The 23,540-nt window shown below is 40.7% G+C and overlaps 1 protein-coding gene across 2 annotated transcripts in view; it reads right to left on the reverse strand.

Moving 5' to 3' along the window:
- Nucleotides 1–23,540, reverse strand: part of SS18L1 (SS18L1 subunit of BAF chromatin remodeling complex) — a 36,742-nt gene that overhangs the window by 2,572 nt on the left and 10,630 nt on the right. The window contains exons 4-10 of one of the 2 annotated variants that reach the window (XM_074969668.1): nt 23,385–23,529; nt 18,564–18,761; nt 17,336–17,500; nt 15,735–15,836; nt 15,068–15,160; nt 5,525–5,644; nt 81–208 (exon numbers count right to left, since the gene is read on the reverse strand). In XM_074969668.1, coding sequence (XP_074825769.1) covers nt 81–208; nt 5,525–5,644; nt 15,068–15,160; nt 15,735–15,836; nt 17,336–17,500; nt 18,564–18,761; nt 23,385–23,529 — 951 coding nt within the window. The remainder of the gene's footprint in view (nt 1–80; nt 209–5,524; nt 5,645–15,067; nt 15,161–15,734; nt 15,837–17,335; nt 17,501–18,563; nt 18,762–23,384; nt 23,530–23,540) is intronic. The other variant, XM_074969669.1, reaches the window with a different exon arrangement.

Below are 23,540 nucleotides of genomic sequence, written 5' to 3' on the forward strand. Positions count from 1 at the left end.
AAGCTGAGTTCTTCCAAGGCAGGACTTCCTGAAAAAAAGGCTAATCCAGACCCTTTATGGCAGACGCTAAAATAATTTACCTGCTCATAGCCATAAGGCCTCTGTTGCTGGGCAGATGGTCCTGACTGAGAAGCTCTGTAACTTCCATACTGCTGCCCCTGTCCCTGTTGGTAGCTGGAATACTGTGAAGAGGCTCCTTGTGCAGGACCTGCAAAGGAAAGATAGGAAGAACAGTAAGAGGCCAGTATGGCTCTATCAGAAGCTCTTTAATTACCTGAAAATCAAAAAGGAATCCTACAAAAAGTAGAAACATAGATGAATTTCTCAGTACAAAAGAGTAGTACAAGAAGGTAGGAACAAAATCAGAAAGGCTAAGGCACAAAATGAGTCATGCCTTAAAAGGGACATAAAAGGCAATAAGAAGAGGTTCTTTAAATACATTAGGAGCAAGAGAAAGAGGAAGGAATGAAAGTTCAGGCCCTCTACTTAGCAGGGAAGGAGAGATAATAACTGATCACATCAAGAAGGCTGAGGTGTTTAATACCTATTTTGCTTGCTCCACTAAAAAGATTGATTAATGGTGATCAGATACTCAACACAGTTAATGTTAACGACAAGATGGAAGGAATGCAAGTCAAAATAGAGAAAGCACAGGTTAAAGAATATTTAGATAAGTTTAATATATTCAAATAAGTAGGGCCTGATGAAATTAATCCCAGGATATTTAAGGAACTAGTTGAAGCAATCTCAGAACTGTCACAATTATCTTCAAGATCTCATGGAAGACAGATGACCTCCCAGAGGGCTGGCGAAGAGCAAACATACTACCTATCTTTAAAAATGGGAGCAAAGAAGACCCAGGGAGTTATAGAGCAGTCAGCCTACCTTTGATACCTGGAAAGATACTGGAACGAATTATTAAACAATCAGTTTGTAAGCACTTAGAGAATCATAGAGTTAGAAGGAATAGGCAGCATGGATTTATCAAGAACAAATCATGCCAAACCAACATAATTTCTTTTTTTTGAGAAGGTTACTAGCCTAGTGGATGGAAACAATAGATGTGATATATCTTGATTTAAAAAGGCTGTAAACTCAGTCCCACACAGGGGTGAAAGTAAGGCGGTACAGGCCGTACTGTGTACCGGTAAAAAGTAGCCGCCAGTACTGGCCCATACCGCTGACTTTAAAGCACTGCCATGGCAGCGCTTTAAGGACCCTGCTTAAAACGCTGCCGCAGTTAGCACTTTGACATCGCTGCCCCTTTTGTGCCCCCCATCAGCGGCCCTGCCAGGTCCCTATTGGCAGGGCCACCAAATGGGGGGCGCAAAACGGGCAGCAACAACCCGGTAGGGCTGCCAATGCGGGGGTGCAAAAGGGGCAGTGAGGCAGCAGCGCAGATGGGTTTAAATCACTGCTGGAGCCCCAGGCGGCGCGGGCCAAGCAGCACATACGGGCTTGCTGGGAGATGCTGACCCCAGCCCTGCCCCTTCCGCCCAAGGCCCCAGTAAGAGCTCCATTTTACTTTTATCCCGGTCCCACATGACATTCTCATAAGCAAAATAGGGAAATGTTGTCTAGATGAAATTTCTCTAAGGTGAGTACACAACTGTTGAAAGACTACTCAGAGAATAGTTATCAATGGTTTGTTGTCAAACTGAGAGGACGTATCTAGTGGGATACCATGGGGTCAGTCCTGGGTCCAGTTCTATTTAATATTTTCATTAATGACTTGGATAATGGAGGGAGTGTATGCTGATAAAATTTGCAGATGACACCAACAGGGGAGGTGTAGCAAGCACTTTAGAGGACAGGATTAGAATTCAAAAGGATCTTGACAAATTAGAGAATTGGTCTGTAATCAACAAGATTATGTTCAATAACGGTTAAGTGCAAAGTACTACAATGAGGAAGGAAAAATCAATTGCACAACTAACAGTGGGGAATAACTAACTAGATAGTAGTACAACTGAAAATGATCTTGGGTTTATAGTGGATCACAAACTGATTATGAATCAACAATATTATGCAACTGAGAAAAAGGTTAATATTTTGGGGTGTGTCAACAAGAGTATTATATGTAAGACACAGGAGGTAACTGTCCTGCTTTACTTGGCACTGGGGAGGCCTCAGCTGGAGCAGTATGTCCAATTCAGGACACCACACTTTTGGAAATATGTGGAGAAACTGGAGAGAGTCCAGAGGACAGATACAAAAATGCTAAAAGCTGTACCGAACCTATGAGGAAAGGTTAAAAAAAAACTAACTAGACATGTTTAGTCTTGAGAAAAGAAGACTGAGGAGGGACCTGATAAGTCTTCAAAGATGATGAGGGTGCTATAAAGGGGACAGCGATCAACTGTTCTCCATGTCCAGTGGACGTAGGACAAGAAGTAATGGGCTTAATCTGCAGCAAGGGAGATTAAGGTTAGATATTAGGGAAACCTTAAGAACTATAAGGGTAGTTAAGTTCTGGAATAGGCTGCCAAGGGAGGTTGTGGAATAAGAACAGGTTAAACAAACACCTGTTAGGATGGTCTAGGATTACTTGGTCCATCCTCAGTGCAAAGGGGCTGGACTTGATGACTTCTCAAGGTCCCTTCCAGCCTTACATTTCTATGGTTCTGTGATTAAGATAGTGAAACCTATGTCCAAAGTTTGATTTATCCAGGGGAGGTCTTGTAGTTAACAGCACTGAGACAGGAGATTTAGGTTTTATTCCTGCTCTGTCACTGACTTCCTAAGGTAACTCACTCTGTGAGTTGGTTTCAGTAGCTTTAAATTAATGATAATATCTACCTTCCAGAGATCTAAAGGCTGAATTCAGTAGCAGTTATATAGCTTTTTGAAATTTCCCCAATGGAAAAATTGACGGTAGTGCAAATATTTATTTTATTATGAGTTGGATCCCTACACATTATCTTCATTAATCCATTACAGTAGAACCTCAGAGTTATGAACACCAGAGTTACAAACTGACCAGTCAACCACACACCTCACTGGAACTGGAAGTATGCAATCAGGCAGCAGCAGAGACGGGGAAAAAAAAAAAAAGGTGCAAATACAGTACTGTGTTAAAAGCAAAATACTAAAAAATAAAGAGAAAGCAGCATTTTTCTTCTGCATCGTAAAATTTCAATCTATTGAGTCAATGTTCAGTTGTAAGAATTTTTGAAAGAACAACCATAACATTTTGTTTAGAGTTACGAACACCTCCATTCCCGAGGTGTTAGTAACTCTGAGGTTCTACTGTAGATAATTTCATTATTTAAAAGATAGGCCAAAAACTTTATTTTTTTTTATTTACTTCATTGGTTTTAATACTGTAATAATACTGACTTTTTCCTGTCAGTTTTGGTTGTCCTTCCCATTTGAAGGACGCTGCATTCTCCCTTTTTTTGTTGAAGACACGCACTGTCTAGTGATCTAAGTACGTGCCTGATCCTGGTCCTGACACTGACTCCATTCATCATTATGGGCAAGTCACTTATACTGTTTCCCCATCTGTAAATTAGTGATATTTACCCTGACGGGAGTAGTATGAAGACTAAATACTGATTTAAATGCTGGGTATTATTATTGTTTTTGATGATGCAAAAGTCAACATAGTTCTACCTTTTTTTTTTTTTTTTTTAAATGTATACCTGCATCAGTTTGGGAATAAGATTAGTTTCTGTAACACTGCCAGGCTCTGCGTCAGAAAAGCCCGAAATATCATAGTCTTTATTTTCAGAAAATGCACAAGCAACTTCATGCCCAACCTGTGAATGCTATTGTGAGCACAAATGACCAGCTACACACTTAACTGATCTGATGGATATGCAGATACTTTAGTAATCCATGCAAGTCTGGTGACAACTGTATGTGGATACTGAATTTTTTTAAAATTATGTCTGTAGATTCTGTGTTTAAACTGCAAATGGAGTTCTTTTAAAATTTTTTCTGAGGTACCGGTGGATATTTTGGGGGAAAATATTTAGAAGGTTGTTCCCCACCGGTTTTTAACATTGTTAACCAAATTTTGGGCCTATAATTTAAACCTATAATATTTTTCCGGTTTTGGTGGTCAAAAATGTTTACCAATATTGCACAGCCAAGTTAAAATATTTTAATATAGTGATCATAAATCTAGGTTTTATTGCTATACAGAAGGATAGACATTCAAGGTTGGTACAATTGCATAGCTACAAATAGTTTCAAGGGCAGACCTGGAATCCAGAGCAACCTCAGAACTATGATGCCTCGGACTGGCGATATCAACAAGGTCAAGTTTTCAAATTTGGAGTAAAGCAGGTATGTGCCCTGGCAATCCTTGTTCTGGAGGATAGTACTTGGACCATCCCTAAATCCTGAGTCCCTGTTTTGATGGACCTAGGTTCAGATTACATTCCTCCAGTTCATTTTAGTCACATAGTTTATAAATAAGTTTGTACAAATTGAATGAATTGCATTTCTACTCCTGGGTCACAGCACAGAAGATTGCCAGCAACTGGTGCTCCAAACCATTGAAAAAGGCTAAGTAAATACTAGAAAATAAGGGCAAAATTTCTGAGGACTGTGAAGCGCTTAAATTAAAGTCAGTCTAGTAGTTTTAACAATTTTTTATAGTTTGCCTTTTATTTTACTAGGATACAGATGATTAAAAAGATACTTCTTATACTATAATGCTGCCAAGGTCAGCAAGACCCTGCAGTAATGTACCTTGTAAGTGCCAGTCAGGCAAATCAAAGCTTCTTTTCCCCACAAATGGTCATTCACATCCTTTCTCAAATCCTAAGGATATTTCTATTACTTATTGTTTTATATAGCAGTCTCAAAGCCCTGTGATGTGGCCACCATCCTGTGGCTGAGCATGTCCAGACCATTGTTCTTGGAGACCACGAACACCATTACTTGCTGATCAGCAATATGAAATGCTCTCTTCCTTTGAGGGACCGAAAGTGCTGCTTCTAAAGTACCCTAATCTGAGTAGAGAGATCATGACCAACTATCAAGCCTGGATTCTCTACATGGTAGGGGAGAGCATCATCATTTTGTGAGCAGAATGGCCCCAAAATTTCTCATTTAGTGCACTAGTGCAAGAATATTCAGATCACATTCAACCCTTTTCCTCACCAATTGATAGTAAAGCATATACGCTATTGCAAGAAATCTATGTGAGGTGGTAGTGATTTTGTGGGATTCCTCCCGCTTTACATTATATAAAAATTTCACATTTATGAGGCCTGAGCACTAGTATAATAACCCGCCACTCACACCTGTAAAAAAGTCAATAACATGGGGATAAACATGCTGTCTGTCTACACAGCTTTCCCAGCCATTGGTGTCAAGGAGTTAGAGATCCTGTATGATGTGTGATAACATCCACTGAGCTGAACCAGATACTACATTTGTTATAAGTTAAAGTTGGTGCCTTGAGCTACAAAGGGAGATAGACAATTTATCTGTTTGTTCCTAGGTACAGAATGGACAAATTTATACCAGGAATTGCAAACACAAGACATGCTAAAGAAGACTTCCTCACCATATCCAGGTTGTTGTCCTGGATAGCTTTGCTGATTTGGGTACTGTTGCTGTGAATATGTTTGCTGTTGCGCAGCTCCCTGTTGGTATCCTGCCTGCGGCTGGCTATACTGGGAATTTCCTAGAAAGCGGAAGATTGATATAGTTTATGTACTGACTCAGCAGCTGTCCCAATATAGCTGCTGATCACACTGAAAATAACTGAATGAGGTTCCTTGATATGAAACCCTGAAAAGGGTATTCCTTTAAAAAAGAGACTTCCACTATATTTTACCAATCGGTGAAGAGGAGATTATTCCTCTGGTTATTTTTAGTATATTTGAAGAGGCTGTGTTTTTGTTTGGTGTATGAAAAAAGTTTTCTTTAAGAAGTCTACATGCATGTTCTCCCCTCTCCCCCCCAACAGCTGCTCCCTTTTCCTCTTACATTTTAAACATCAGCTCTCTTTTAATTAAAAATTTTAAAATAAAATATACATTTTAAAACAGCACAATAACTTTGTTTCCAACACATTATAAATTAGGAAAAATATACACTCCTAATTATATATTTTTCCTACGATATCACATAAAGACCACGTAAAGTCTATTCCAGGGGTGGCCAAACCGTGGCTCATGAGCCTCATGCAGCTCTTTTACAGTTAAAATACAGGTTTCGGAGCCCCCCATGTCCCCCCATTCTCTGCCTACCAGAGTGATTGGGGGAGCTTGGGGCTTCAGCCCTTTGGTGGGGTGATGGGGCGAGGAGCTTCTGCCCAGCAGAGAGCGGGGGTCTAGGGGTTTCAGCCCGACGGGAGGCACCTGCCAGGGCTCGGGGCTTCAGCAGGAATGGGGCTGACGCTCCAAGACCCCCAGACTCCACATGGCAGAAGCCCCAACCCCACCACCCCACCGAAGGGCTGCAGTCCCAAGCCCCGGCAGGCACGCCCTGGCTCTCAAATTTCTGAAGATTGTAGTATGCAGCTCTGGTCAGTAAGTTTGGCCATCCCTGGTCTATCCAAATGCACATCCTACAGTTTGTACACAGTCATATTCATGTATTTATTTGGATACTCTTATCTAGCATTCTTTAAGAAAACTGACTTTTAAATTTCTGGGTGATCAAAATTTCCCCAATATACACCAGCCTATTTGAACTGCAAAGGTTTATCCTTAATTCACTAGGTTTTATTTTCCATTAAGTTGATATTTTGGCTTTCCTCTAATTTGTGGTAATCTACAAAAAGCAAGTGGGTTGAAAAGGAAACATTACCACACAAACGTTCTGTGTGACCAAAACATTGGGCCTGATTCTTCACTCCTTCACAGCTGGTATAGTCATTACACTGATGTAAAGTGGGTGTAAAATGTTACCCAATCAGAATAGTAGCATTTATCAGCCATTTTATACAGGTATAAAGAACTACACAAGGTGTGAGGCAAACAAGAATCAGGCATGTTGACTTTTAAGGAAAATAAAACATAATAAAAGTTAAGGCTAAACCACTGTGGTTTGAATTAATTAGTGCACAATGGAGAAACTTCGATCATTTAAAATAATAAAGAAATTTACTTCATGTTCTGTCTTCATACGTGTTTTTGTAAGACAGATTTTCAGAAATGACATGTATTTTAGATTGCAGGGATCACTTACCTTCAGTACTGTGTAGAATTCTGACACTGGTTACCAGGTTTATTTTATTTTAATACATACATTAAAATTGTTGTTGCTTGGAATGTTGGAAGATTAATTGACTTCAGTTTAAAGTATATATTATGACTTTTTTTGCCACTCTGTTTTTCTCACTGTTTTCTTTTGGAGATGAATATGTCTAATTCACCTAGTAATAACATGCTGAATTTACTTTCTGTTTTGCAGCTTTTTCTATCCTTTCCTGAGTGCTGTCAATAGGTGGCAGGTGATAATGAATCATGCACAGGTGAATTCCAACTCTTATAATATAATTAACTCAAAATATGCTGGACATTGGACAGTTGCCGGAGGCAGTTACTTATTCCTCAAAAGGAAGTCCTATACAGAATTATTCATTACACAAAGGCTAATTTTGGAATTTATAATTAATTTAAAAGTGACATTGTAAAAGTTGTGTGGCCCAAAATTTGATCTGCCTTTTTTATTTTTAAGTTAGAGGGGCTTCACCAACCAATTCTTCACAGGAAAACCCTGACCCACACTGCAATGTAAGCCCAGGGTTAGTAGAATTCGAATGAGAAGATCATGGGTTTAATGTACACTCATTTGAGCGTCTACACTAATTTGTAACTCATTGTGGAACCCTGGGCCCCAACATGGGGTCTATTGTCTACATTGTATTATGTAGGCCCGAATGCAACCACCCATATCGCAGACTTCCTAGTGCCCTCCCAAAATGTGGCTGCTCTAGCCGTTTGTTCATAGTGATGTGTGGGAAAACTTGACTGTGCAGCAAACTTGACTGTCCAGAGGACAAAGAAAGTAGGTCAGTGGGATACTTTTGGTGGACTACCTGAGCATGAGTCCAGTGGGGCTGCTTATATTGCCTGCAAAGCAACAGGCTTGAACCCTGGGTCCTGGCTTGACTCAGGGTCGGACCCTCCATCCCCATGGAGTCCTGGGTCCAAGCTCTGGATTACTGTGGTTTGAGTGTAGATGGAAGGAGGGTAAGGTTTGAATCTGAGTTCAAACCCTGGGCTTACAGTGCAGGTACACATACCCTAAGTCTCCACAACACACAGCCCACCAGAGCTGTGTGACCTGCCTGCTGTGCAGGCAGATGTTAACAATGATATAGATTCTGAAAAGAAAGATCCTACCCTTCCCTGGGGTGAATCTTATGACTCCACCCAGCCCAAATGCAACACATGGCAATTAGACACAGCAAGGGAAGGGGAGAAAGACTCTCCTTGGCTAAATGACTGGCAATCATTTGTGGATAAACCAATGGGTCACATGGCTGATTAGGGGTATGGAATGGCTGCCATATGAGGAGAGATTAATAAGACTGGGACTTTTCAGCTTGGAAAAGAGACAACTAAGGGGGGATATGATAGCAGTCTATAAAATCATGACTGGTGTGGAGAAAGTAAGGAAGTGTTATTTACTCCTTCTCATAACACAAGAACTAGGGGTCACCAAATGAAATTAATAAGCAGCAGATTTAAAACAAACAAAGGAAGCATTTTTTCACACAACATACAGTCAACCTGTGGAACTTCTTGGCAGAAGATGTTGTGAAGGCCAAGACTATAACAGGGTTCCAAAAAGAACTAGGTAAGTTCATGGAGGATAGGTCCATCAGTGGTTTAGCTAGGACAGACAGGAATGGTATCCCTAGCCTCTGTTTGCCAGAAGCTCGGAAAGGGTGACGGGGGATGGATCACTTGATGATTACCTGTTCTGTTCATTCCCTCTGGGGCACCTAGCATTGGCCGCTGTTGGGAGACAGGATACTGGGCTAGATGGACCTTTGGTCTGACCCGGTGTGGCCGTTCTTATGAAGACATCTGGCTCACAGCTCCAAAATGGGTCTGTTAGCTAAGGAGTGGAACTAAGACTCACTGAGCTGAAGAATCCCCAACAACCCCTCACGCTCACATATGAAAATTTTGGGGATATGGTCCCTCTGTTCCTCCCACTTTTCACCACTGGAGCAGCCCTATTCTAAATAAACACAGTTACAAACTGCGGAATCACCTGATCAACATCCTCTACAGCAAACAGGGAAAGATTAAGAATGAGCTCTCAAAAATGGATACTCTCATAAAAAACCAACCTTCCACACAAACTTCCTCGTGGCTGGATTTTACTAAAACTAGACAAGCCATTTACAATGCACACTTTACTTCTCTACAAAAGAAAAAGGACACTAAACTTTCTAAACTACTACAGGCTACAAGGGGCCACAGCAATGGTTCCCTCAACCCACCCAGCAATATTGTTAACCTATCCAACTATACTCTCAGCCCAGCAGAAGCAGCTGTCCTATCTCGGGGTCTCTCCTTCTGCCCCTCCACCCCCTCGAACATGATACAGTTCTGTGGTGACCTAGAATCCTATTTTCGACGTCTCCGACTCAAGGAATATTTCCAAAATACCTCTGAACAACATAATGATCCACAGAGGCCTGCCTACCAACATTACAAAAAGAAGGATTCTAGGTGGACTCCTCCTGAAGGTCGAAACAGCAGACTGGACTTCTACATAGAGTGCTTCCGCCGACGTGCACGGGCTGAAATTGTGGAAAAGCAGCATCACTTGCCCCATAACCTCAGCCGTGCAGAACACAATGCCATCCACAGCCTCAGAAACAACTCTGACATCATAATCAAAAAGGCTGACAAAGGAGGTGCTGTTGTCATCATGAATAGGTCGGAATATGAACAAGAAGCTGCTCGGCAGCTCTCCAACACCACTTTCTACAAGCCATTACCCTCTGATCCCACTGAGAGTTACCAAAAGCATCTACAGCATTTGCTCAAGAAACTTCCTGAAAAAGCACAAGATCAAATCCGCACAGACACACCCCTGGAACCCCGACCTGGGATATTCTATCTACTACCCAAGATCCATAAACCTGGAAATCCTGGGCGCCCCATCATCTCAGGCATTGGCACCCTGACAGCAGGATTGTCCGGCTATGTAGACTCACTCCTCAGGCCCTACGCTACCACCACTCCCAGCTACCTTCGAGACACCACTGACTTCCTGAGGAAACTACAATCCATTGGTGATCTTCCTGATAACACCATCCTGGCCACTATGGATGTAGAAGCCCTCTACACCAACATTCCACACAAAGATGGACTACAAGCCATCAAGAACACTATCCCCGATAATGTCACGGCTAACCTGGTGGCTGAACTTTGTGACTTTGTCCTTACCCATAACTATTTTACATTTGGGGACAATGTATACCTTCAGATCAGCGGCACTGCTATGGGTACCCGCATGGCCCCACAGTATGCCAACATTTTTATGGCTGATTTAGAACAACGCTTCCTCAGCTCTCGTCCCCTAACGCCCCTACTTTACTTGCACTATATTGATGACATCTTCATCATCTGGACCCATGGAAAAGAAGCCCTTGAGGAATTCCACCATGATTTCAACAATTTCCATCCCACCATCAACCTCAGCCTGGTCCAGTCCACACATGAGATCCACTTCCTGGACACTACAGTGCTAATAAACGATGGTCACATCAACACCACCCTATACCGGAAACCTACTGACCGCTATTCCTACCTACATGCCTCCAGCTTTCACCCTGACCACACCACACGATCCATCGTCTACAGCCAAGCTCTGCGATACAACCGCATTTGCTCCAACCCCTCAGACAGAGACAAACACCTACAAGATCTCTATCAAGCATTCTTACAACTACAATACCCACCTGCGGAAGTGAAGAAACAGATTGATAGAGCCAGAAGAGTTCCCAGAAGTCACCTACTACAGGACAGGCCTAACAAAGAAAATAACAGAACGCCACTAGCCGTCACCTTCAGCCCCCAACTAAAACCCCTCCAACGCATTATTAAGGATCTACAACCTATCCTGAAGGATGACCCAACACTCTCACAAATCTTGGGAGAAAGGCCAGTCCTTGCCTACAGACAGCCCCCCAACCTGAAGCGAATACTCACCAACAACCACATACCACACAACAGAACCACTAACCCAGGAACCTATCCTTGCAACAAAGCCCGTTGCCAACTGTGCCCACATATCTATTCAGGGGACACCATCACAGGGCCTAACAACATCAGCCACACTATCAGAGGCTCGTTCACCTGCACATCCACCAATGTGATATATGCCATCATGTGCCAGCAATGCCCCTCTGCCATGTACATTGGTCAAACTGGACAGTCTCTACGTAAAAGAATAAATGGACACAAATCAGATGTTAAGAATTATAACATTCATAAACCAGTCGGAGAACACTTCAATCTCTCTGGTCACGCAATCACAGACATGAGGGTCGCTATCTTAAAGCAAAAAAACTTCAAATCCAGACTCCAGCGAGAAACTGCTGAATTGGAATTCATTTGCAAATTGGATACTATTAATTTGGGCTTGAATAGAGACTGGGAGTGGCTAAGTCATTATGCAAGGTAGCCTATCTCCCCTTGTTTTTTTCCTACAACCCCCCCCCCCCAAGACGTTCTGGTTAAACTTGGATTATTGCTGTGCACATTGTAAGATGAGCTATTGCCAGCAGGAGAGTGAGTTTGTGTGTGTGGTTTTTGGAGGGGGGTGTGTGTGGGGGAGGGGGTGAGAAAACCTGGATTAGTGCTGGAAATGACCCACCTTGATGATCATGCGCATTATAAAGAGAGGTTTCAAAGGGGGATGGGCTATTACCAGCAGGAGAGTGAGTTTGTATGTGTGTGTGTGGGGGGGGGGGGGAAGGGTGAGAAAACCTGGATTTGTGCTGGAAATGGCCCTACTTGATAATCACTTTAGATAAGCTGTTACCAGCAGGAGAGTGGGGTGGGAGGAAGTTTTGTTTCATGGTCTCTGTGTGTATATAATGTCTTCTGCAGTTTCCACGATATGCTATGCATCCGATGAAGTGAGCTGTAGCTCACGAAAGCTCATGCTCAAATAAACTGGTTAGTCTCTAAGGTGCCACAAGTACTCCTTTTCTTTTTTCTTTTTACGAATACAGACTAACAGGGCTGTTACTCTGAATACAGTCTTAGGATGGACAGAGAAGGCTGGGAGAACTATAAAGCTCAGCTGTTTTATTTGGCCAACAGGGTTTACATGATGTATATATCAGGAGTCAGGATTTGGCCCTGTATGATTTTGTTTTAAAGCAAATATGCTTTCTTTTTAAAAAAATAAATTCAGTCACCCAGCATTCATAGGACTAAATGCTACCCTATAATGCACACTAATTCCTATATGCTTCAATAGGAGTTATATATTAGAATTTTATGGCTGAACTTGATCCATAATGAGCAATACTATACTATGGAACTAGTCTAATAATAAAGGAAAATCAGTAAGGAAACATTTCATTTTCAAACTTCCACAGGGTTATTGTAAAACAGAGTAGTGGGTTAAAAACTAAAATGATATTTTAGAAAACTCATTTCAGATACCTTGACAGAGTCCTCCTGAAATGACTTAGAGTAGTTACTATTTTCATTCAGATATTTAATTATATTCATAACTTTCAACACAGCTCTACAAATAGATTATATTTTAAATCTGTTTTACTCTTTAGAATCAGATTTTGTTTTTCAAAAACATGCAAAGTGCATTGGCTTTAATTTGGAATTTGTTGAATCCTAGATCTGCATAAATTCCATTTTTGTGGAGCTCACAGCAGGGGCAGATGGGATGTAAGGGGTTGTTTATTCACCTACATCACTGAACATGCAAATAACCAGCCTACCCTGAAATGGATAGCTTTTCTAATTAAAAACTGTCCCAAAGGTAAAAGAAGAGAGTCTCGATGACAAGAGTGCCAGGACACAACAGCTGGTGTCCCAAGAAGCCCTCCCACTGTATTTGCTGTCAGTTCATAAATAATAATATCCTTTATTCATATTTCCAAGGAAAATAAGGCATTTCATTGTTATGGAACCCTGCAATTTTTTATTGGAACTATTAAAATATTTAAAGGGAAATCCAGTTTGTGATTTCTGAACAACAAAAATGAACAAAGTCTCTACATAAAAGTTGGCTTCCTCAGATGAGACGTCATAGTAATTTAATTTAAGTGTTTCTAGTGATTAAGCTCCCCAAAGTGTTCAGGCAATGGGGTCATTAAATTGGCTGAAAATTCTACCATTCCTTTCTGGAATAAATATGCTGAATCTTGCTGAAATGACTGATATAGTGTCACTATTATCAAGGAGGAAAATAAACCTCATTATACTGACATTAAATTCTCTCAGCCAATCAGAGTGCAGGAGGCTGTGGCACTACTGATGTGTGATACTCAGGTTTTTCTCATGCTTGATTTGCAAAATCACAGTGGTACAGATTTTCAAAGGCACTTAGGTGCCTGACTCCCACTAATTTTCAATGGAAGTTAGGTGCCTAATTGAAAATCTTTCCCTATATGATAATTTCTCAGTAACTGTACTGTGAATACACAAATCTTTGTACTCTAACTGCTATAATCCCTTTGCTCCAGGTGGTTCCTGTGCTAAAAAATTTGCCGGCAACAAAAGTATCTGCTACCATCTCTCCATCTTAAACAGACTAACTCCAACATTCAGAAAGAAAAAGCGTATTAAAAAGCAAAGGAAATGTGACTGTCATAGTGGTGAAGATGAAATTGTAAGGTTTCTTTTTAATGTTAAAATCCTTTGACTCATTTCACTCACAACCATTTATCTCCTCTCTTATCCTCCCTCTTTGTTCCCTGTTAGCCAGCAAGGCTCCTCTCCCCAGAATAACTGATATATATTTGTTTACTTGCCATTTTGAAACATAATGAAACAAAAAATATTAGTTATTCAAGGGAGAAGACCTTCCTTGACCTGTAAAAAGGGAATGAGTCAGGATGGGGGAAATGAAATAAGAGAACAGGAGGAGGAAACGAGGAGAGAGAATATAAGACCTTGGAGCAGTCTGATAACTTATGCCAGTTTTTGTATTTTTTTCCCTTTTTCTAATTTTAAATTTGAATATTTAATTATACATTAAATAGTAATAACTCAAGTGCTTCCTGTTAACTTTGTAGGAACAACAGGCCTGATTCCACAGCCTTTACTCATCTCAGTAGTCCCAATTATTTAAGCTGTCAGGTCTTCTTTATATTTACTTCTATTGCTCCTCATTATCTGCTCTGCTTCCAATTTTAGTGCTGTCTGAAAATTAAGAAATACTGGGCCATCATTTGATCTCAGTTACAGGTGTGAAACCCCATTCATTTGAGCTTTTGACCAGTTGGCTTTTCACAATACTTAAAGACCAATATGTTCTCCCTCAATTTGAAAAAGTTTCCATCTATAGTGACTATTTGTTCCCTAATCTTAAGCCATTTTTCTAACTCTAGCACCTTAGTTTATTTCCCCCACAATGATCTCTGACTTTAATGGTTAATATATTAAGAGCCACTTATATCTCAATTTAAAGTTAAATGAAAACATCATACAGTATTTTTTTAAGAAAAGAAATAATTGTGGTATTATAGCTAATATTTCCTCACACTTAAAAAAGTTTCTAATATCTAACACTATAACTGCATCTAGTTGAGCTACACATGTTCTGTTGTCAGCGATGGGTTGTCTACTAGTGCACACAAGGCTTATGTGTGAGCTATTAACCATTAACCTACACAGTTACTAACATTATCTAATGTTGTGCATAGTGTTTTGAGATATATGTAATATAAAAGTTGCTATACATAACTAAATTCTATTTTATAGACACTTCTGAATAACGTTCAATTTAGGAAAATATTTTAGTCTAGCAGCTGAGCAGTGTTTTAATTCTGCAGAAATGCTATAAAACAGCTTTCATATTTTTCCTAAGTAGACTTTGTACTTTATGTAGCTTAGAGCTTTTGTTTTCATAGATTGCAAATATATCATCTCACCTCCTTCATAGTAATGCTGTGTGGAGTCCTCAAATGACCTGTCATAGCTCTGCTCGGTATAGGATGACTGCTGATATGCATAATCACCATGACCTGCAATCAGACAGTAAGAAAGAGACAAAATGGACAAGGTTAATCAAAAAGGTTCATCTGATCCATAGTTTGTTTTGGCACATGTATTATATAATTATGTGTGTGTGTATTACACACAATGTAGAGAGTACCTATTATGTTTTATACATAATTAAATAATTACACATACACACACAGTTTAACGTCATATATCTTCACAGATTAGGCCAAGAGAAAGAAAGAGCTCAAATGGGCAAATCTGAGGTAGATAGCTTGCTGGTGAAATGACAATGCATTTGCCAAGTCAGAAGCACCACTCCTTGCTAAACTGAATGTGTACCCTATCCCAGAGATTCTCCTGTAGGCTTTCTGCTCTTTTCAGGATGCAGTTGGTAATGGTGCTACAAGGCATGTGTTTTACACAGAACTCATATGTATTGGGAACAGGAGTTGCTGGCATTTCAGGTTGGAAACAAATCTTATAGGTGATTTGGTTTCCAATTTTTTAACTCTTGGATATGGCAGTTGTACAATTCAGTAACACATCAAGCTCTGCTGAATCAATATTAGCGTTACTATTACTCAGCAAAATTACCATCTGGATAATATTGCTGGTTCATGGGCTCTGATGAGCCTTGTCCATGGCTGTACTGTTCACTGTAATACTCCTCCTGCCCCATGTACTGCTGAGAGGAACCTGTAAACCAAAAGGAAAGAGAGAGAAAGAGAGAGTGTTTTAAGTAGCCCATAAACCCAAAGGGAGATTTTTCATTATTTAGATATTCTTGAGATGAATAGTGTTTTCTTCTGGGAGAAATCACTTGAGTTTTATATGTTCAGAACTGTTTCAAAGATGTTTTTTCTCATTGGAAAGGAAAACTGCTTTTGCTAAATCTGAGAATGAAAGTATAGTTTAATATTAGAATTGCATAGCTGCCATAATAGGGCATGAAAAACCCTACACAATTAATCTACTCACCTGAGTTGCCCAATAGCATAAAACCCAAAGGAATCCTGTGCTTAATAATATAGTTAGCATTAAATGTCTATGAGTATCCAATTAGAAAATAAACCAAAATTTCATAATTTAAATTCACTTTACGTCAGAATTGGCCTAGCAGTTTCTTCACTTTATATAATGGTTTTCCAAGATGTTTTCAGTCAAGATTGACAGTGGTACAATTACCCTTTGATGCCTATTGGAAATAATTTTCCTAATAATTTTATTAAGGCTTATCATGACTCAGTTTTCACACAAACATTAATCCAAAGGCCACTTGGTATTGGTTACATGCAAAATATCAATATAAGCATACACTCCCTAATATTCTATACCCTAGCAACACTACAGTTATAAGCATTGGCCAAAACACTTACAACAGGTGGAGGCTCAGGAGGTACCTTCCTATCCTGGCGTGACACCTGGGGTTAAAGAAAGCTCTGACAAAAAAACTACTAAAGAACCTTGCTTTTTATACACTATAACAAACAAGTGATGTCATTGCTGGTTATCGGACCTTACGCAAAGACAGAAGAGGGAGTCATAGGACTACACTTTGCACATGGTTTCCAATTAACCATGCTTTCCCTATTTCCCAAGCGTTAAATAAGATAATGCTGGTATTTCTAGGGTCACTACAAATTTAACCCAAACAATTCTTTCTCATGTTTTTATTCTTTGAGCTTTTTGTTCATGCTAACATTCAAACTCAAAATCATAATTTACTTAAGTCCAATGTAGGCCCATATTCCTACAGTTCCTTCCATCACCTTTATATTATATAAATCTATATTTATAACCGAAATCTCATTTGCAGAGATCCCTTCCTTATTAAGAACAGTACCACATTGGGACTAATGGCCTGATCCAAAGCCCACTGCAGTAAACTGAAAGAATTTCATTGACTATAATGGATTTTGGATCAGACTCTTGGTCTTTTTCTTTATACAGACAGATGATGCCCTGTAGGCTCAGTCATTTCTGAACTTTAGAAATGGAAATCTATGAAAATAAAACTAGAGCAAAACCTTATTGACATTCTACCTGCACCTTTCACCCTGTTTGGCATTTCCGGTCTTATCAACTTTCACTGGAGTCCCTCATTCCCAGATCATTATGGCTTCTGTGGTATATTTGTCTGTGACAGCAGGCATGGTGGGATAGCAACCTTTCTGGAACTGAACAGTGCACTTTACCTTGCTGAGAAGGTCTGTAAGGGCCCATGGGTCGCTGACCCATCATGCTGTTGCCTTGATTGCTCTGACTCATCATGGCAATGGAGGACTGTCCTTGGTAATGCTGGCTCCCTCCTTGTGCCGAGTTGTAGTGGGATGTTGCCGCTTGCTGGTGCATCATGGAGACTACAAAGAACATAGATACAATTGTTTTCTAAAGGGATATCACAATTCTTTTCCTACTCTTTTTTGAAAACAACTAAAATCGTCAGCCACTTTAGTCTTTTCAAGTTGCATTCAGATCATCATTCAGTGAATCCTCCACGAGGGGGACAGGGAAAAAAAAGACAGAAATTGTTTACTTTTTTCCAGTGTGCATATTTAACTTTTCTACATTCTAATCTGAACCCATATGCTGATAACGTAATCAATTCATACCATTATTTTTCTGTCAGATATTTTCAAATACATCTGGTCTCAATAAATAAGAGAAATCATTTCTGCAACATGATTACAGAAAAGGGCCCTGTATGAGGAAACTGAAATATTTATTCTTCTTCACCTGCACCCTTATCTTCAGCTCCATTTTTTTTTAACTAACTTCCTCTTTCCTCTTCTACCTTATTTATAGGCCTGATGACTACAGAATTTAAGTAAATTGAAGTTACGGTATTTTTTTTTTCTGAATTTCACATTACTTCCTTGAAAGAATTCTTTTAATATCTGATATGCTATTCATTACCCAGTGGTGAATATTTTTAAGAGACAGGGACAGATTCTCCATTGCCCTCTGGCCCCTCTGTGCCACTCCAGCAATGTGAAAGGCCTGTAAAGGGAGTGGAAATATCCTCTGAGGAATATCACCAACATGGACAGCTTCTTTAGCTGGCATAACTATTCTATGACAGCCCCTCTCACAGCTCAGAACATATCGGGGATATGTGTTGGGGCTGTCAGAGTATGACCAGAGTGCTGCTGCACTCTGGATATTCACTCCTTCCACCACACGCTGAGGGCCATGAGAAACAGAATGGAAGTCAGAGTGACGCTGAGGCTATTCTGACTTATTCTGAGTCCAGAAAATACTGAACACAAAGGTAGTTTAAAACCATCTCTTCTGCATCTTTTTCTCCCGTGGAGGAACAGGGTTACAGAGAGTATGTACAGCACATTTTCACGTTATGCATCTTTGAGGCCACTGAAAAGTCCTTTCAATCCCAAAAGGAAAGGAAAGGGAAGGGAACCTTACCTGGGTTAGACTGCATGCTGATATTTGTTCGAGAGACGTAATTGCCTATTGACCCCTGGCCTTGCATTGGCACGTTCTGAGATGCAGGCACTGTATGGCTATAACCAGGCCCAGTTCCATGGCTGCTCACGGTCATACTCAGAGAGGTTGTGGGCATCGTATTCTGGCCTGACTGCTGCATAGACACGTGATTAGGACCTAATAGATCACAACAAGAAGAGTGATGCTGTTATTGACAACCTACGCCGAGTATAAAAAAATTTAGTGCCTTACCTGGATTCTTGTTATGGTACCTAGGAAGGGGTAAAAAAAATAAAATAAAAATATAAAATATTTTATATACCAAGGGCCACAAAATAAAAAAAATAATACCACCTCCCCAATCCCCAACATTAAAACCCCTGTGAGTTACAAACAGCCAAATGTACCACCTACTGTCTGTTATAAAGCTAGACTGAACCTTGTCCCTAAAGACTACCAAACTTGGCTTTGCTGAACTGCAAGCAGGAACAAATTTCAGAAGTGAAGGCTCTCCAACTAGCTTTTCCTAAGACAGAGGCAAATCTAATAGCATGGTTGGCAAATGCCAGCTGCAGCTTCAGCCTCTAAACTGAATCAAGAACTATGGGAGTATCCGAGCCCTTCAGTAGCTCAGGTGTTCCCTGACTAGGTTCAACCCCTGCTTCCCCTGAGGGTTATCAGGTACCCCTCTCTTGTAACGGGTGTTGTTGGGAGAACCCAACAGAGACTGACAGCTCCTCTATATTACTGTTGCATCAAACACAACTGCTCTGTGCCCAGCAGCAGTACCAACAGACTTTCTCCTCTGCTAGGATTTTAAAAGATAGAAGAACGTACCCAGGGACCCTGACACCAGATGGGCAGTGGGAGAGAGGAGCTAGCTGGATGGGGAGGGAGGATAGTGAGGTATCACAAGGCCCCATAAAGGGGAGGGGAAGAGAGGAAATGGAGGAAGAGATCCCTCAGTAAGCCCGCTATATAAGGAGAAAGGGACCCCCATCAAACCTAATTAGAGTAGAAAGGAAAGAGGGGGATGAGGGCACTCGTCCTGCCTCTGTACTGCCTCTGCAGCTATCACATCCTCTTCCTTCTGTCTTCCCTGAGCTTGACTGAAGATACCCAATAGTTTCAGAGGGAAAATTCTCCAAAACACCATGCTAACCCCTACTACCGTGACCATTATCCTTCCCTTCCCAATTCATTTGCTGACTTGATCCCTGCACTAGGAGTTCAACCTCTGGGATTCATACTAACAGTATCTTGCTAACTCTGACTGGGACACTGTATGTGCTTGCTTGGCTGATTTTGCTTTTATAGAGGTCTGTAAAAGCCCAATCCAAAGCTCACTGAAGTCAACACAGAGACTCCGACTGACTTCAGTGGGTTTTGGATTGCGCCCTAAATAAGGACAACAAGGTTTCATAGGGGCCTCTGAGCCAACCCATATACCAAATGCAAGTTTTCTTCAGTGAACAACCAAAAATATAGAGCTCTGTATTACCAAGCCTGTTCTTAAGCATAAACAACACAAAGTGATTTCCTGACACCCACACTTTTGGGGGATGATCCCACAGTTCTTTCCTGACTTGGCAATTTACGAATTCCTGATCTCCTCTCATGATGGTGAGAGGGGTAGAAACTCCCAGTTTTCCCTTGCAGTTGCACGATACAGGAAAGAAACTCATAACTTCATTCAGCTCTCCAGCAGCATGGAGCCTCACTCTTGCTCAGGGTCACTCAGTTGATAAAGCTGACCTTGTTTTTTCATACACATAGCTGTAAGTTGTGGTCAATTATCTGTGGTACTAATAAAAGCCAACAGTCAATAAGAATAGCTATCAATATGCTTTGGTTGTACCCGGGGGCTGTAAGCACTGTCCTACTTAACTTATCATATGTTTAATTATCTTAGTTCTTACTGTTATTGGATAACTAACTTCAATTATGAAAGACCAGGTTCTTCTTTCATATGCAGTATTGTTCTAAATTCTTTTAGCAACTTTTTGCAAACTTAGTCATATTTACTGTGCACTGTTTCATATTGTTGCAAGACCATTTAGATGGAGACACATGCAGGATCTCCAAATAAGAAAATGTTTTCATGTTATTTTGCTTTAATTGATATTAATTTTATTTACAGCCTGAACAGCATCTTAAAGTTTTTTGAATACCAGTTTTCCATAGGTATTCTTAAAGTATTTACAAATATTGAAATGACAAAACTTGCTGTAGATTGTTTTATTTCCCCCCTTATAGAGAGACTATGGGTTAGATTCTCAGCAAGAGTAAACAGGTATAGTTCTGTTGAAGTAAGTGGAACTTTATGGCTCCAGCAATTTATGGCTGCTGAAGTCTGACCCTACAATTATGTACGTCTTATAAAGCTGATACTTGTTCTTCAGTGAAACAGAAGACAACATGGAATTTGAATGAAGAATGGAGTTTGTAATCTCTCTGAGTGAGAGTCCTTCTGCTGATGGATCTTACAAATACTGCAGGCTCAATTAACTACAGTGTTGATAACTCTTGCAATATTTGTTGGTTTTCTTAAAGCCCAAGATCCCAGATTTATGTTATTACATGAGAATCTCAGCTTTCATTTAAAAAACAGTATGTTTCTGGCACTCATTGTTGCAGATAAAAACTTGAAAACATGACCCAAATGTACTTGAAGCTTGAAAAACTGAAGGCAACAAAAAAAAAAAGCACCTAACTTTTTTTTTTTAAATCTTGCGATTTTTATAAACCAACCGTGTAAGTTCTGGGGTCTGAGTCAGGATTTTTTAAGCAATGGGATTAGCAATACTGCGATTGACCACAAGTGGTATGGCTGACAGACTTTACAAACTGCACGAGCGGAACTTGTAGACTGGCTGTTTAAGTTTGGTGGTTTTCGCTGTACATTCAAGGCCTGAGAAATAACTGACTTCCAATTGGTGTACCAGGTGGCCTATCAGAAATGCTAGAGGTAGTTTCTGTCCACTTCCTGGTAGACGGTTGTCCCATCACCAAAATCACCATCATACTTGGCACTTGCTAGCTGTCTTATGAGAGATGTTAAGGATTGAATAGATGTTGGGAACTGAACTACCTTCTCACTTCTAGAAGGGATCCTTCTAAGACCTGACTGAGGATAATGGAGGGTCAGTGTGCAGCAGCTTATATTGCTGCCCCCAGTGCTGTACCTGTAATGCTAAGTAAACAGAGAACTTCAGTTCTGTCCTGCTGCCACTCAAACACTTTCACAAGTACTACAGCTTCATTTTCAGAATTGCATGTACATTTGTGTACCAGTTTGCAAAAGTTACTATCATCCAATGGTTGTTCAGTGGCCTGTGTGAAATTAATGTGTCAGTCTTAGTCTAGTTCTCAGTGGACTGGTGTTCTCATCACAATATCAACTGGCATTAATCAGCTACTTTGCTGACATTCTCAGCAGAGACCAAGGATTGACTGGGCATTGAGACTGAACTACCTTCTCACCCCCTGAAGTGAGTCCCCTTAGGTCAGGGTTGATGCCCTTTGGTGGGGCAACACAGGGTAAACTTACACTGCCGCTGCCCTTGCTGTTACCTGTTCTGTGGATAAATAGAGGACTTCAGTCTCCAGGGCTGTCACACACACACAAATGTAAGGAAAAAAACAACAACAATAATGAAAATGTAGCTCAGAAAATGTAGCAGACAGAACCCCAGACCAGCAGCGCAGGCGGCAGATGGAATCCCAGACTGGCAGTACGCTGAGCCGCTCAGCCCGCTGCCGGTCTGGGGTTCTGTCTGCCAGCCCCTGCCAGGCGGGGTCCTGCCACCGGCCCGTTCAGCCCACTGCCGGCCCAGGGTTCCATCCATCCAGGCCGGCAGCGGGCTGAGTGGGGCGGGCGGCCAGGACCCCACCTGGCAGCAGAGTGCCACACGTGCCGCAGGTTGCCGACCCCTGAGCTACATGACATACATCTGCCCCATAGTCCTCAGGCCAATGTTTTTGGAACAATTACGTTTTCCTATGTTTAAAAACTTGTTTTTCCTCTCTAATACTTTGTGAAAGACCAAGGCAAAGGGAGAAAACTGACTAAATGATTATGAAGTGGAATAGTGAAACTGACCATACATCAAATGTCAAATATAGAAAACAAAATCTCTTTTCTTTCAGTTACATTCATTTATGGTGCTCTTGCAACAACACAGGTATAAAAAATTCATACAGAAGTGTGTTTTTTAAGTTTACAGTTTTCCATTAAAAGTTGTATGTAAACTATTTGGTTATACTATACAACATTTTAAAGGCTACTCTAAAAAAAGGAAGACTAATGTAACTGCATTTTATTTTTGAAAGGGTACTTATCTTAGAAGAATTCTGAAGTCTGAGGACCTAATCTTGCAGTTTTTACTCATGGAAACAATCCCTGCTCACCCTATCCATCCCATTGACCTTTATGGGGCTGCTTGCATGAGTGCAAAAGGGTTGCACCATACAACTCAATGTATGTTTATTAGTAAAACTATTATGGTATTTAATTTTGAAGTATCTTTTTATTGGTGATTTTCATTGCACGTTTTAAAATATTTTGTTTCACATTTATTTCCCCTACATAAATTTATTAAGTGGACTGGAGCACTTGCAGAATCCAAGCAGCAGTATAAAACTGTAGCCATTTTGTGAATATTTCAGCATGTGCCTGAAATTCCCATGTGGCTGAAAGGTGAGTTACAGAGCTGTAAAAGACCTCTTCTAAGTATATTCTGCATTAATGATTTTGTTGCTGGGCAACCATAAAGCAGCACAAAGGGGAACAGAGCTCACCATTGCTAATCTGACTCTGCATGAGGGAGGAAGGAGGAAGGCCTGTCCCAATTGCATCACTGAGATTGCTCTGTGGATGGAGAGATTGGTTGGATGCATTCTGAGTCATTCCTCCTGGGCCCAAATTCATGTTTTGCGTTGGTGGCTGCAAACAAC

The sequence above is a fragment of the Natator depressus genome, chromosome 13 (genome assembly GCF_965152275.1).
Source record: "Natator depressus isolate rNatDep1 chromosome 13, rNatDep2.hap1, whole genome shotgun sequence".
Taxonomy (NCBI): domain Eukaryota; kingdom Metazoa; phylum Chordata; order Testudines; family Cheloniidae; genus Natator; species Natator depressus.